Source organism: Labrus bergylta, chromosome 19 (genome assembly GCF_963930695.1).
Source record: "Labrus bergylta chromosome 19, fLabBer1.1, whole genome shotgun sequence".
Taxonomy (NCBI): Eukaryota; Metazoa; Chordata; class Actinopteri; order Labriformes; family Labridae; genus Labrus; species Labrus bergylta.
In genome coordinates this window covers 1,207,349-1,224,145 of record NC_089213.1, presented here as the reverse complement: position 1 = coordinate 1,224,145, position 16,797 = coordinate 1,207,349, and the positions used below count along the sequence as shown (strand labels likewise).

At 43.7% G+C, this 16,797-nt stretch overlaps 2 protein-coding genes across 4 annotated transcripts in view; one reads left to right on the top strand and one right to left on the bottom strand.

Annotated features, from left to right (window-relative positions):
• Window positions 1-16,797, top strand: part of LOC110000062 (voltage-dependent calcium channel gamma-6 subunit-like) — a 91,032-nt gene that overhangs the window by 14,318 nt on the left and 59,917 nt on the right. The gene's annotated exons all lie outside the window — the stretch shown is intronic.
• Window positions 8,779-16,797, bottom strand: part of LOC110000056 (voltage-dependent calcium channel gamma-4 subunit) — a 26,341-nt gene continuing 18,322 nt past the window's right edge. For both annotated transcript variants that reach the window (XM_020655235.2, XM_020655234.2), the window contains exons 5-6: window positions 15,039-15,179; window positions 8,779-13,749 (exon numbers count right to left, since the gene is read on the bottom strand). In XM_020655235.2, the coding sequence (XP_020510891.2) occupies window positions 12,893-13,749; window positions 15,039-15,179 (998 nt within the window). In that variant the 3' untranslated portion in view covers window positions 8,779-12,892. The remainder of the gene's footprint in view (window positions 13,750-15,038; window positions 15,180-16,797) is intronic.

Below are 16,797 nucleotides of genomic sequence, written 5' to 3'. Positions count from 1 at the left end.
GTAATGCTGATATTTCCGACAGCATGTGAAGGCAGCATGAGTTACAGAAAGCTGCATTAACATCACATTACATGCAGATTGGACTCCTCCAGCGATCTGACTTTAAAGTCAGTCTTTGCTGAACTCTTATGACGGTTTTCTGACACTTGAGGACCCCCCTCTCCTTCTGTTAAACATAACCCCCTCCCCCCGGTTGGTTTCTCGTTATCCTGCTCGCAGCTCGTCTCAGTCACCATGTTGACCTCCTTCCAGACTCACGTCTCTCTGAAGCGTCTCCCATGCTGCGACCTCTTCTCTAAATATAGAGCGTGGCCGATAGGACTAAACGTGGCAGGAGAAACACAAACCTGGAGACAAGCTGCGCACACAAACACACTCTCAGAGTTGTTCAGATACACACATGTGATCTCTGTATGATGATACACACACACACACAGCGTGAGCACAGACTGAACCTGGTTTTAAGCTGAACCCTTTCCCAACGTCACCCGATCCACTCTGCGGCCCCGCAGAGGATCAAATTATCCTGCTCTAATTAATGAGAAGTAATGAAGAGGAGTGAGCACGGATCTTATGTTGTTAAAGCTACAACTTTTTTAATTTGAGTCCGCCAAGCGTAGCCACAGACCTCCTCCAACCTCTGTGTTAGTCAGGTCTTTATTTACACCAGCTGTCAATCACAGCAGTGTGGGAAGATTCACTTCTATGTTGCTGAGTAGAAGACTTTACAAACTCAATCAAACGCTTCATCACTGCATCGGCTCTTTAGTCTTCTGCAGAGGCTTGTCAGGACAAAAACAAACTAATTTTTCATTGTTCAAATTCAAATTCAATTCAATTCAGTTCAATTAAAAAAACTTAATTTGTCCCTGGGGGGCAATTCAAAGGCACACAGAGCAGTAAATTAACAACAGTGCAGGTAGATGAAACATTTTAACCTAAATATAAAGTGTCCATTTAAATACAACTTAAAGCTTAAACTTAACTTAGAATACAAAATACAAAAAGAGTAGATATAAGTATTCAAGTATTCAAAGGAGTGCAATGATACCTCACAAAGCAATTTACGTCGATTAGACAAAAAAAAAGTGCTGCGATGTGATACTTCAGTTTGACCAGCAGAGGGCACAGTCTGCTTCTAGCGTTTTCTGTTTTTGGCGTCAGGAGGAGGGGGGGGCGTACAGGTACAAGCAGTGAAGATGTTGCAAAATGCATCGTCGTGTTTCAAAGGGTGTAGAAACAAGTCGAGCAGATATCGGTCAAGACAAAAATAATGTGTTCAAGAATTGAAAAAGGACTGATGAACGACACAGAAAACATACCATTATGATGCAGCTGGGGAAGCGTCCCCGCTGCAAAAATTTGAGACACCAGATCATGTAAACAAAAGCTGGGAAGAAAGGGCTCGATTCACTGAAGACAGCAGCTTATGTATGTGGTAAACCTAGCACCAAGCAGGGTGAAGTGCTCCCTCACTGCCCTGCAGCGCAAACATTATCTCTGAGCGAGTGACCGTGCTGTTTGGGTTTATTGATATAAACCATTATCTAGTCATTTGTGGAACAATGCGTCTCTTTCTATTCAAATCAGCCTCACTGCTAAAATGCTGTTATTCACAAACGACACACACACTGCAATCAAAGAGTCCTGAGTGACACAACCCGTAAAGTTACAGAGGTCATGTTTTGTTTCCATTTATTTCAGTATTATTGTCTTTGTACTTGTGTCTCTGTCTTTCAGATCCTGCTCCTCCTGTTTTCCTGCCCTGACTGTGCTCACCTGTGTCTCGTTACCTGACTGTCTGTGTATATACTCCCTGTGTGTCCTCCCTCTTGCTGCCAGTTCCTATGGAGTGTTCCTTGTGTCACTTTTTCTTTTCTTTTTTACCTTGCCTGCCTTCTTGTTTTTGTCTTTTGCCTCCTGTTTTTGGGTTTGTTTGCTCCTCTTTATGTTTACCTGTATACTGATCTGGACTGGTAAATAAACTCTTCTTCTACTGAACTCTGCCTCGTGTGAGTCTGCTTTTTGGGTCTTTTCTCTGTTTCCTTCTGTTACTGAGTGAGTAAAACTTGTACACCAGTGATGTTAATGCTCAGTAGTTCACATATATGGTTCTTCAATGTATTTGCATTGTACTAAAATGCGTTCATTTTCAATGGGCATGAATGTGGCTGAAACAGGTGCATCCCAAATGTTTCAACATTAACATTTTAATATAACGTTACAGTCATTATGGTCTTTAGACAAATGTTTTTTTGGTGAGGTGGGGTGCACTATAGACCCCTGTGGCTTTTGTCATTAATGGCATTTTTTTCCCTTACATTACTTGTACTTTTATACTTTTACTTACTTTTAAGTATTTTTGAAACCTGTACTTTTACACTTTTACTTGAGTAAAAAGCTCGAGTTGATACTTCAACTTCTACAGAAGTCTTTTTAAAGCCTAGTATCTATACTTCTACCTGATGAATGAATGTGAATACTTTTGACACCTCTGCCTCTCTGACACCAACGTCTTCACGTCAGACTTCACTGTTTTTGTCAGGGTTATGTGCGAGTGTATTTTAAAGTCCTGCCTCCGTAGTGTCTGTGTGTGAAGCTGCCCTTTACAAATGTAGTTGATGACCTCTGTTGGACCCCGTAACAAATGACGCATAAATAACAGATTTAGCAATAAATAATGCTAAACAATTCTGTCTGGGTTAAAAAAGAATAAGGATTCAAGTTAACCTGTGAGATATATATTACATTAGTCCAGTGCTGTTAAAACGTTATCAAAGTGTGGAGATGGTATGGAGCCGTTACCATGACAACGATGTCAGTTGTGGTTTTTGTCTTCTAGTGCTCCATTCAAAGAGAAGCTTTGTTTGAAACAGGGGAAACTCATTTTGTATTTTTTGAGTCTAGCCTCTCGAGAATTTAAAAAATGTCCCCCTCCTCTTCTAGCTCGTCATCTTCATGTGGACGTAATAGTTCTGAGTCAGCATGAGAGTGCAGCTCCCCGCAGAGCAAAGGTGAAGATAGCTTCTCTCCACAATTCTTGTTTTTTGCTCACAGTCCAAAGAAACACTCTGAACGGTTTGTTCAACCCTCTCTTCTCTTTTCAAATGGAACAAATTTATGAGTGAATCTGTACTTTGAGTCCAGATGGTTTGATTGATGGAGCATGTACGGTCTTTGGATCCCTGTGTCTCATGATGTCTGACTGCCAGAGCTCGGCTATGCCGCACCCAAAAGTCATTCACCCTCAAAGTCATCCAATCCCCTGAGTGTACTCGACGAAAACTGATATCAGGCTCATGAATCTTTGCAATTTAACTGGCTCAAACCCAGAACACAAGTGTGCTGGAGAATGCAGTTGGATATTTCAAGTTACACGATGGGAGACACACACAGACAGACTTTAAACCGTCCAACACAGCAGCTTCCTGCTACAACCAGATACGTCTGCAGCACTACAGACGTGAAATTAGAAATGTCATACGTGTCCGGACAGCAACAAATGCATCAAGCGGTCATTAACAAATATCAGACATCCTTGTAAATACATTCTACAATTCTACAATTCACTTATCAGACGCTTTTATCCAAAGCGACGTACATCAGAGAGTAAGAACAACACAAGCAAGGATCTAGAAAAAAGGGAACAATGTGAGTAAGAGCAAACGATCAGCTTTGAGTCCGATTGGACACACAGGTGCTGACAGGAAGTGACCAGAGGCAAAGCACAACATTGAGGGCAGTTCTTGAGAGCTCTAATCAGAATAGAAACCGTCTTATAAGTCGTCGTTATCAAACAAAAACAATCGTCATTACCATCATCATCATCAATAATATGGAGACCATCATCATTAAGTTAGTAGGTATTCATGAAAGAGCTGGGTCTTTAGCTTTTTCTTAAAGGTGTAGAGGGACTCTGCAGATCACATGGAGTTTGGAAGTTCATTCCACCACCGGGGGGCGACAGAGGAGAAGAGTCTAGTCAGAGACTTAGGACCCTGTTGTGAAGGTTGGATCAGACGTCTTTCATTGGCAGAGCGTAGTGGGCGGGAGGGAGTGTAGACCTGGATGAGAGAGTTAAAGTAAGGAGGAGCCGTTTTTGTCGCTGTTTTGTAAGTGAGCAGCAGAGTTTTAAATTTGATGCGAGCAGTAACTGGGAGCCAGTGTAAGCAGATGAACAGCGGAGTGACATGTGCTCTTTTAGGAAGGTTGAAGACCAGTCCTGCTGCTGCATTTTGTATCATTTGCAGAGGTTTGATAGTGCATGTAGGAAGACCTGCCAGTAGAGAGTTGCAATAATCGATGCGTGATATCACAAGAGCCTGTACCAGGAGCTGCGTAGCATGTTCTGACAGGTAAGGTCTGATGTTCCTGATGTTGTGCAGGGCAAATCGACATGACCGGGCGATCGAGGCTACATACATTTAATTCAGTATTCTCACACTCTCATACACACAATGAAGCATCTGTTGACCCTACACAGAAGCTGTGTCGTATTTCAGAGGTAAAAAAGGGCGGTCCACAGGGCTGAGTGTTGAGACCACTGTTATTTGGTCAAATGTATATTTATATGCCGATGACACTGTTATTTATAGCTAATCTCCCACAGCATCAGGCTCTCTGTCACTTGCTAGATGTATCTGATACTGTTCAGGACTCACAATCCTCTGAACCTGCTTTCTAACACTGGGTCCTAACAGCCCGCCAGCGTTACATATCGCGTCTCATCGCAAATGGTCACACACTGGCTGTCCACACTGCATTTGTTAAATATATAATTTTATACTCTGGTGATTTCAGCTTCCCCTTGCAAACAATATGACATGCTTTTGTTTTGAAGGTGGACAAACTGAAGTGTGGTGCTCATTAAAGGGTCTGAACCTCAATGAAATAAAACAAAAACAAAACTTTTCTGTGTCCTATCATACATCTTCTCGTCAACCCCTCAAGTTCCTTACAGTCTGAATAACATCGCTGACTCAAACGTCATTTTCAGACACCGTTGAGCCGAATAGTGAGAGAGATGAATGCATTATTCATGCACTGCGTTTATCACTTATTAAAACATGCTGCTGTGTGTTCAAACGGTTTTCTTACAATCTCTAATCACGCCTTAGTTGTTGAATTGATCCATAAAACAATGAATGCCCCTGGGAAGCCATTAAGCTCGATTGATCCTGGTCTAACATTTCCACATGAATAATTTCTACAGCTGTGTTTTTGTTTGTTGAATGTCACATCAGGTTTGTAATCCATTAGAGGAAAAAGAAACAAGGATGAATGTGCGACATGTTCCACATAAATATCTCATAAATCAAGTCTCTCCTGTGTAAATGTGTCTCTGAGTCCTGACTGTCTACAATGAGGGAGAAGCTCGAGTCCCGCTGGCTGTGTTGTTTTTAGAGCCGTGTTTACATGGACGGGACGGCCGGCTCCTCCCCTTGTGTATAAAAGCTGTTTTAGTCAAGAACTAGAGAGAAGAAGAAGAACATACTCACTGATTATTTGGATGTTAGTAAGAGTTTTTAGATCACGCTCATTCTGTGTCAGTTTACATGAAATGTGAAGCTACGAGCTAACTAAAGAGCGCTAACATTAGCATGCTAACACAACAATGCAGGACACAGGTGATTGTAGCCCGAGCCAAGGACTATTTTGTCCACAGCTTGCGCTTAATGGTGCTTGATAATGGCGTGTTCCAATTTAATAACTCCATCATGTGACTGCGAATAGAGAGGGGTTGGAGGTGTGTCTCTGGAGGAGAGCGGGGGCTTCAGTATGGAGGAGGCGTGGCCAAACAGCAGTTTGTTTTGGTTTCATGCTGGAGCTCAAGGGCGACACCTACTGGATCAAAAAGAGACACGTTCTTCCTTAAAGGTTTAAATTTGTTAATCTGCAGTTTCTGATTTTTAAAGATACATGTTGTATGAGTATTTATGAAGACTGAGCGTACATGAATAGAGTTTGAGCCGTGTCTAAGAAGATCAATGTAAAGAGATGTTGCTCATACAGCAGCCCAGGTTTTCATGGGATCTGGGATCTCTGTTTGCAGAAGTGATGATGGATTTGAGGGCTGGAGGATATGAGAGTATAATCTTGACTGACAGACCTCCCTGCAGGCATATGGCCATCTGTCAGCAACCCTGGAGCCGTTATCAGCGACTACAGACATGCCCTCTTCTCCCCTAAAGAGCCGTGGAAGCAGAGGCAGGCGGTGGGCGAGCGAGCATCTCACTGAATGAAGAGAGGAAATTAAAAAATGCACGATGTCCTCACAGGTGGCATACTCCTGTGGGCTGTTGAATGGTAGCTTTTATCGTATTGTACAGAATGCAACGACTGGACTGCAAACATCAGAGATAACATTACAGGAGAGCCAGGTGCACCGTGGGAGAGCCCCGAGTGTGGACATCGACCCGCTGTGAAGAGTCACAGTGTATCTGGCTCTTATTGAAAGCTCTACATTGGCCACACGTGGTGATGAGATGTCGGTGAAAGGATACATCAACAGAAAAAAAGGAAAAACATGTTATCTCAATCTTTCCTCCCCCACATATCCACCAATCAGTTCTGTGCAATCAAGTTTTCTGAGGCTCTCTGCGGTGCCCAACCCCCCAGGAAGTTAGCCGTTGAAGCCAATTTTACATGGTGGCCAAACCCGGTATTGCAGCATGATGTGCCATTGGGTCAAAAAATACTTTCACCCATAAGCTTACATTGGGAAAGAGAGGTCTATAAATCAGCAGATACATTTATTTTGAGGAACGTAAACTTCTTAAAGCTGCATGGTGGTGCAGTGGTTAGCACTGTCCCCTCACAGCGAGGAGGTTCCTGGTTTGAATCCCTGTCTGACAGGAGCATCTCTGTGTAGAGTTTGCATGTTTTCCCCGTGCTTGCCTGGGTTCTCTCCCACAGTCCAAAGACATGCTCGTTAGGTTAACTGCTGACTCTAAATTGCTTGTAGGTGTGAATGTGTGTGTGGCTGGTTGTCTGTCTCTATATGTCAGCCCTGTGATTGGCTGGTGAGCCCTATAGGCCTTAATTGGAATCGACTTGATTCAAGAACCGGCCTCAAGTGGCCAACTAAGGAACTGCAGTTTTTTGGACACCTGCAATGGGCTCTCTGTTTTAAAGAAATGTATGTAACTGTGAAAAAGTTTCTCCTTTGTGATAAACTGTCACTGAACAAGACTCCAAATATAAAAGTATGAATGTTCACCTCTGGAACAAAGAGGTGACGCTGCAGAAAAGGTGTTCTTCCCTAAATGATGGAGTGCAGTGTACCAACATAAACACGAGCCGTCCTGTGTCTTTGCTGAGTTGCAGATACGTGGTCTGAATGCAAACATGCAGTCATAACTCCGCTCTGTGAAGACCTGAAGACGTTCAGACAAAGAGGCCAACTAATTAAAACTTTGACACCGAATCTCATTCCTCTGATGCTTCAACCAAACACATCTCAGTCTCTCCGCGGCGTGCTCCGCCAGCAGGTGTATCGTCAGCGGGATTAAAAAGTGTCACATGTCCCCCGGGCTGACGGTCCGCCCCGTGTCTCCCTCCTGAGGAGACGTCTCAGTGTTATTAAGAGACGCTGCTGTGAGGTAATTACCGCCTGTCACCGTCTGTTTCCTTTTTTAGGTCAGATCATCTAACCATCTATCCATCCATCCATCTTACCATCCATCCATCTATCCATTCATCCATCTTACCATCCATCTATCCATTCATCCATCTTACCATCCATCTATCCATCCATCCATCTTACCATCCATCTATCCATTCATCCATCTTACCATCCATCTATCCATCCATCCATCCTTTGCAGCAAACCTAACTCTAAAACGTAGTTTTGTATTTTGTCTCCTCTTGGTGAATAAAGAGGCAGAAACGAGTCTGACATCAGAGAAAACACAGAGACTCCACTTATCCTCCTGCTCTCCCACTGCGTGACATTTCTCCTCAGTATATTTAACCCTCATTAGCATAACATTTAAATTCAAGACTAAAATCTGATCTACTCTGTTCTTCTTTTTCTTCTTCTTTGGCATTTACTCAATTCTGAGCAGCCCACTGTCCCACACTGCTTTAAATGCAGCATTACATCATTCAGTGCACGCCAATTCACGCCCAGAGCAAACGCTGGATGTGCCACACATGCAGAAGAAGACGAAGAAGAAGAAGACGAAGAAGAAGAAGAAGAAGAAGTAGTGCTGGCTTCTCTGACAACAATGCAGCAGCCAGTATGTCCTCCTTCTAACTTTAGATTCTGCTCCTGAATGCTCTGGATTTGTTTGAACCAGAGAAGGTAGGCGCTTTTAAGGCGACCCCCCCACACGGCCATTTTGGACGCCCCTCAGTTTGCCAGATATGAGAGCAGTTATCAGGTCAACAGGTGTTGCAGCGATGGAAGCGGGCCTAAAAAGCCTCTGCATGTTTCTAATAAGCTCCACGAGCAGAAACGTGCTCAAACTAGGATCAATATTGGAGATGCTTTTGAAAAATGGAGAGAGGTTAGAACACAGAAAGGTTTACAGACCCATGCAGAGCTGGATAAACACTGAAGCTTCAGAGTCCACCACATGGCGACCTGTGTGAGCATGGCCCACTTGGCTGAGGCCGCGTCTGCACAGGTAGTCATCAGCTGTCAGAAACTCAAAATGAGGCGTATAAATGTGATAGTCTCCGTTTTTTTCTTTCAGAGTTCTTCAGGTAGCAACGATGAGTTTCTTAAAATCAGGATCAGAACCAGGAAACTCAACTCAAGAATTCACATGAAGCAACGTTTTCATATAGAACTTTATTGAATATATCTATATATTTATATATTTGTATATATAACACTTTATTGTATTGCTTCCACTGTGTTCATATTTATATCCATCTGCTGAGTGGAAATCTGCCAGTTTTCCATCTGAAGAGTTGGAGATGTGACTCATGTCAGTAGCCTAAGATTTGGAATAAAGGAGTCGGTGACTCACGCTGCCTTAGAAACAGATTTACACATCAGGAACCCGACATACGCTTCTCACATGTTCCAGAGAAACGTCTTAACACAAGGAGAGAACACCAGTTAACTGCGTGTGTTCGTTTGGAGAGTTTGTAACAATGCACACATGTTGATAAAAAACACAGACGACACCGACACACACATCTGATCGCTCACTTCTCCGTCTCTTAGACTACTGACGCCCCAAAGTCACCGCTGTAGGAAACAAAAAGAACACTCAGAATATCTACACGTCACCACAAAAAATAAATAGATTCATATAAATTCTATCGTCTACGATTACGCACGAGTCAGAACGTTAGAAAACACAGATTATTAGGCTACGCTGGTCATGATCGGGGGAAATTAAATCCATCATCTGCGAGGGGGTGAAGCAGGAAAAAGATGTGAACAAACACCGAGAGATTAGGGTGAAAGGACGACTGAACGAAGAGCCAACAGGAGGAGAGGAAAATAAAAAGAGGAAACCAGTTCTGTTGAAAAATAGGAAACATGGAATAAAGCTCACGGCCTAACTCTGAGCGAGGGCTGAAGATAAAATGGATGACAGTCGACAAACACGATATGAGTGCCCTCCAGCGAGGCACGAGTCGCCCCCTGCTGTTCCACAGGAGCGTCTCAGTCACCAGCAGCAGACTGGTGTTACTGGGAGAGAGTGATGGTGAGGGAAGAGGGAGCATGCACGCGATTTAAAAAAAAGTCAAAAAAGATTTAAAGATGGCTTTACATGGGATCACCCTCTGAACTTTTGCTGCACATGCTTTCCACACGACGCCACTGATTTGAAAGTCTACAAACACGAGAGAATGTAAAAAAAAAAAAAAAAAGAGGAAACATTTCAAAGTGTATAAATACCCTGCAATAACCATTACGATCATAGAAACACCAGCAACATGATATAAAGTTACAATCTCATGAGATGATCTATCACTCGACCCGACGATTACCATTTACAGACATTATGTGCTCTCGTTGAACGGACCCATTAAATACTCAATAATACATTTATTCTGCTAGTTTGAGAAATAGTTTACAGTCAAGAGGCAGAAGAGGGGGAAGGCCAAAGAGGAAGAAAAGATGGCCAATGTTCTCTTTTCTCGTCCCTCCTCCTCCTCTTCCTTTTCGTCATCAGACAGAGTCGTCATCAAACGCAGCTGAAGTTCAGTCCAGTAGTCCAGTAGTAAGATCAATGACATATGAAGGGTGTCAGTCCAAATATCCTCATCCCGTAGATCCATGAAGGAAGTTTCTTCTCCTTCAATAATCTCAAAAAACATCCTCAAAAATACACCAAATGTAGAAATCTGAGTCCATGATGTGCTTCCATGTTCTGTTTCATGAGTACATGAGAAACTTGTTTTTAATAAAGTCATATCTGATATCTGAGTGGTTCAGTCGGTCTAAAACCTCTCCCCCTGAGTGTAAACTGGATTGCCCCCCCCCCCCCCCCCACCGCCCGCCCCGTTGCCCGTGGTTACAGCCCTTTGCAGGAACACTCGACATAAACGTCTGCCTTGAAGCCTTTTGGTATCCATTTATCATAAGCAATCATAAAAACCCTGGAACAACTTCTTTTGTTTCTTCCAAACGTCACAAAAACAACGTCCATCTTATCTATGTGATCATATGGTTATGTTTCCACGGTTACAGAAAGGACGAACCGAGCGAGTGGCGCTGCAGATTTTTCTCGGCACATTTTACCCGTTTTGCAAATATAGAGCTCAACAAGACACCGCCCACTTTCTCTGCAGCTCCGGTTTCAGGAAGTAAAAGGTTCCACGTTCAAATCCTCCGTTGACATTTCACATAATCCTAATATCGAGAGATTGAAGCCTGTAACCATGGCAACCAGCTACCCCAGCTAATACTCGGGACTATAAAACATGTGATTCAACGCAGAAACGCTGGTAAAACATGGGGACAAAAAAAGGCAAATGTACAAGACTGGGTACATCTTTTTTTTTCACAGTCAAGGGACTACACATCCCACAATGCATTGTGAATGATACCGCTTAAATGTAACTTGTAATATCTTGTATTTTGTGTTGTTGAAGATATAAATTACATTCACTGCTGCAGAACATGTCGTGTTAGCTAACTAACTAGCTAGGCTGCTAGCCAAGCTATTTGGTTCGCATTCGGCGCAGAGGGGCGGGAAGCATTGCCATGGTAACAGCGAGCTCCACCAATCAGAGAAGTCGTTGATACACTCTATGATTGTGGGTAGTGTAGTTCTTTTCCCCAAACTGTGTTGTTTTTTAAACGACGTCGATATCAGACGATCTCGTGTCTCCAACAGGAGCGTTAACCATCGTTTCACGCTCAGGTAGCTCGTGGTCAGTCGACCTGTGATGGTGATGACATCATGGCTAGTAATTAAATCCGCTATGGAGGAACTGAACGGGATGTTTACTTCAGGAACCGTCAAAGTCTCTGTTGCAGTTTAACCAAGAGACGCAACGTTATGAAGAAGCAAGAAGAGAAATCGACATCCCTGGTCACACGTCAGCGATGGTTTCACGCATTTGTAGAAAGCCTGAAGCAATCTTAAGTTTTTTGTTCTAACGGACATTTGTTGCAGAGTTTAACCAAACGGTGACAGCAGGCGGTGGTGTAACGGAGGCGTTCTGGGTGAAGCTCAAAGTCTACGGCTGTGCGGGGAATGCCCATCTGTCACTGTAATTACCTTTGACACACAATGAAAAATAAATAGGCTCACAGTGCCTCGCCTGGTGTGTGTGTGTGTGTGTGTGTGTGTGTGTGTGTGTGTGTGTGTGTGTGTGAGTGTGTGTGTTGGCAGGTTAAGATATGGCCGAGGTCACTCTCTCGGGACCCAAGGTTAAGGCGCCGCTGTTGACCTGGAGTTGGCAGTCAACTCATCACTGAGCAGCCTCTTGGCTGAATGTTCCCGTCTGTGGCTCTCTGTTCTTCTTCAAACAGAAATGGAAAAGAGAAGCTCGGCATGTACCATCTGGACACTTTTTATTTCATGATGTTTTCTAAAAGAGCTGGAGAGTTTAGAAAACCACAGAAATTTGGATTTCACTTCAAACTGTTGAGTTTAGTTGAAACAGAAATGCGGTATTTGGGGCTTCTGGGTCAATCCAAAAAAAAACAAAAGTCTATTGAACACAGCCAAATTCACAATAACAACATTGATCATCGGAACATCTTGCATAATATTTGAGTTAAGTGTGCTGCTTGCAAAGAGAGTAGGCTAATTTTTGTCAAAGCTAGCTACATTCTTAGCAAGAAATGTTCCAGAATTTGCCGTTTTAATCGTCTTTAATTTAATTCAGGTAAATTACATAAATAAATTTAGTTGATTCTAAACAGTAAAAACAGGAAATAAAGATGTTTTATTGTAAAAAACAATCAGGGTTACTCAAACTATTTTGGCACTTGTAAGAAGACGGACGACTACTTTAAGGCAGCTGTCACTAAAAAGCACATATCACGGTTTTATGACGGTTTATGACATATTCTTGTGGTGGCCATTTTGGCGGGAAACTCAAATTTTGTTTGGACGTAGCCGAGATGTGTTTTGAATTTGGAGTTCATGCAAACATTGGGAATGGGACGTGAATCAGGACGAACTCCCAGCCAACGTTGAATAACATATTTAACCTCCAATAAGCTACCATTGGTCAACATTTGTTAGCATTGTTAGCATGTTAGCATACCCAATACGATGACAATTTCCGAGATATTTTATGTGAAAATGGCCACCAAGTGAATTTGTTAGAGTTCTTACTCATGGTAGTTGGATACCCCCAGGCTCAAGGACAGAAACATCACCGTCAATGTGTCGCCTTCACATTTTCAGCCCTACTTTTTCCTCGCTTTAACGCCAAACATATCTAGCTCCTCCCTCCCGGCGAGGTTCTAAACCGGTGTCGTTTTCCTGTTCAGAGTATCTGAGTTGCTATCCCGGTCCCTCTTGGCCGTCAGTCGGTCCAGGGTTCCCACGTTGCCCCTTTCCCTTTCCATGGTGGCTGTAGATATCGGAGCCGCCGGGGCCGCTGCTACGGCGGTGGTGGAGGTATTCAGCGGCGCCGCGTTCTGGGCTACAGCCGCTGCCGCCGCCAGGTTGGACTTGGAGTGAGACGGGAGAGTACCGCTGCTGACCACCGCTCCTCCTCCTCCTCCTCCGCTTCCACTCCCTCCACTGCCGGTCGAATCTTTTGGAAAGTAGTTGTGGAGCTGGTACAGCGTGGCGCGGTCCACCGTGCCGTAGAGCGGCGGGGCGCCACCTCCCAGGCTGCCCAGCTTGGAGTCCCTCGACAGCGTGTACATGGAGATGTCTCCGCCTCCTCCGCTCCCGCCGCTGCTGGTGTGGTGAGGGTTGGGCAGGGTGGCCACGGAGAAGGGCGGGGCCGAGGGCGGCAGGCTGAAGGTTTTGGAGGCACCGATGGGCGAGGTCTCCTGGGAGTGCGGCGGGTCGGTGGAGCGCGAGCTGGAGCGAGAGCGCCGTCTGAACCGATAGCTGGGCAGGCGCAGCATGGCGTGCGTGGTGCTCTTGAAGAGGTCGGCGCGAGAGCGGCAGCGCAGCTCCTTGTTCTTCTCGATGTAGATGTTGACGGCGAGGACGCCCACCATCTCAGCCAGGATGAAGGACAGCCCGCCGAAGTAGAACGACCAGCCGTAGGAGTAGTGCCACTTCTTGTCCTCATCTTTCTTTGGAGAGATGTCGCTCAGCGCCGCGGAGATGTAGACGATCACGCCGATGATGTTGCTGAGGCCTGAAGAGAAATACGAGACAGTTACTGGAAGTGTTCCCCGGAGACACATTCACCTGCAGCTTCATGAAATGTTCCACAGAGGAAATCAAACTGCACATCCTTCATAAGAGCTCATTATGATGGCTGCATCTGAGTGGTTCATCTCAATTGTCTAACAGGGGAAAAGATTTATAAGTTCAGGTTTGTGTAGGCAAGGCGAGTTTATTTATGTCGCACATTTCAACAACAAGGCAAAGTGCTTCACACAAGACATCAAAAGCATCATGACAGAGGAAAGAAAAGAAACATTCAAATAGAACATTTAAAAAATCACTGAAATTATTAAATCTGAACATATGTTCAAATAGAAATAATTCAAATGAAATAAATAAAGTAAAAATATAAAAAGAGTTAAAAGTTACAGTGCAGAGTTAAAGTTTAAAATCTTATTAAAGCTGTTTAATGAAAGGCAGCTGTAAACAGGTGAGTCTTCAACCTGGATTTAAAAGAGCTGAGAGTTTCAGCAGACCTGCAGTTTTCTGGGAGTTTGTTCCAGCATAGAAACTGAACGCTGCTTCTCCATGTTTGGTTCTGACTCTGGGGACAGAGAGCAGACCTGTCCCAGACCACCTGAGCGGTCTGGATTGTTCCTAATTATTCAGGAGGTCACTAATGTATTTTGGCCCTAAACCATTAAGTGCTTTATAAACCAGCAGCAGGATTTTAAAGTCTATTCTCTGACAGACTGGGAGCCAGTGTAAAGACCTCAGTACTGCAGCCGAAGCAAGGGACCTGCCTGTCTGCGGCGGTGAGGACGAGGAGCCGGGGCCGGCTCGAGCTGGGGCGGGCTGGTAGTGTCGGTGCTCTCACTGTTTGCCTATGGACACAGACATAGAGTCTGTTTTCTGACAGGAATTTACAAGATGCCAATTCCTTCTGGAAGAAATCTCGGAATCAGTTGAGGAAACGGTCGTATGTGTTGTAGTAAATGTCTGTGAATAGAGGACCTTAGTGGGAGTGGCCTGTGGTGCTGTGCATTCTGGGATTTGATGTCTTTCATCCACATGAGCCAAAAAGACACTTTCTGCCTTTTCTCATCAAGAAGGCACCAACTTCAAAATGTATTTCACATTTCTACATATATGACCCAATGTCAACACAGATTCATGTTTCAACGGGTGAAGTATCCCTTTAACGTTCAGAGCAGAAGGAACACCACGGGTTTCTACTTTCCTACATTTTTCTTTCTTTCTCAACACAAACGTTACCTCCAGACTGAGAGAACAGAGGAGCAGGAGCCTCGGTCTCACCTGCAGCTACAAAGAGAATCCCTCCACCGAGGATGATGTTTCTCTTGCTCTTGTAGAAGCCGCTGGCGGCGACGCACACCCCGCCCAGCAGGAGCAGAATGGCACTGAGGATGGGGAAGATGCTGGAGGCTCGAACCACACCTGCAGACAAAAGACGGTGACAGAAATACATCAGCTCGCTCGCAGCAATGTTACCAGCTTCCTCCCGTTATCTCTGTACTTTATTTTTGTCTCTCCTTTTGTCTTAAATCAATGAGGTTTGTTTTGAGCTTCAACACCGTCTGAAGGTGCAAAGTTAGCAGCCTTGAAAAAACTCCTTGGACAAAACGTGTCACCACGATGAGCTATATGTAGCTGATAACTAACAGGAACAGCTTCTATCTATTTAAGTCACTTTACTACAGAATAAACCACATGATGTCTTCGGTGGCTGTGGAGGAGATTTTTCCAGGACTGAGGAGTGACTTTAGAGAAATCAACAGAATTTATTTCTCCTCAGTTTTGGAAATCAGAATTTATCAAGCAGCATCCTCCTCGACCTTTGTAGAAAAAAATGAAGCCAATGTGGAGGTGCATGATGAAAAATGCAGTTCCTTAAGTGTCCACTTGAGGCTGGATTCAGAAGCAAATGAATCCTCATAAGAGCCCATATTAAGACGTCCATTTTAACAGCAGAAAGAAACATGTTCACAGCCTGCTGCAAAAAATGGTTCACACTGTGGGACAACTTATTTTTCATAACTCAAAGACTAAGCTTTAAAAAATGAAATTAAAAACTCAATTAAAACAGATGATTAATTTATTAAGCTAAAATTATTAAAGGAGTAGGACTGGATAAGTTATTTAACTTCATCCTACACCCTTTTTGAACATGGACTGGTTCAGGAAAAATAATCGAGCCACTACAGAAAGTATGCTTTGATTGCTGTTTGCTTTGTTTGTAATGTATATTTTTATTTTATTTTTAAAACATGTTTGAAACAAAAAATAAATGAAATTAATGAAATGAGTTATTCATAAATATGCATCATTATTAGCGTGGCTGAGTGGTTGAGTTGTAACGGTTTGCCATGACACTAAACACCCTCCTAAGCTCCGCCTCTTTGCCTGTTTCCAGACTGATCGACAGTAAGGTCGAGAAAGCGTTTTTAATTCGCCGACTGCTATCGTTTTTGGCTTCAAACGCCTCTTTGGGAACCAATGGGTGATGTCACTGAGACTACAGTATGTTTTATACAGTCTGGCAAGGTGTGTCCAAACGAGAATCAATTCCAAATTTGGATATTTTTTGGCATACTACAGATCTCACTTTAGGTTTAGGTTTTGGGAAACAGAGTGTGTTGTTAGGACACCGTGCCAGTGCTGATTGGGTTACGGTGGCCACTGAGGGTCATGTGGTAGGTTATGTAAGTAGGACATGAGCGCTTATCCTTCTCATTAGGTGTCACATATATCTTATTTGTGTTTTTTCAAATTTGAGTTTTGGTTTGTTTTAGCCTCTGAGGAATGTTGTTACTATAATCATGTGTTGTGTAGATTAATGAAAATGAATAAATACTGTTGATTATCCTTAGTTATGAATATCTGTAAAGAAAAGATGATTACACTTTTCATGTTGATTGATTCTCATGCCTTTACAGCCACCGCTGCCTCGCCGCTCAGGACAAAACGTTACATAACGTCCCCTCACAGTCCGTCTCCTGCAGACACCTCAAAGCTTTCAGCAGCACAGATAACATCGGCAGACTTTATAAAAGAT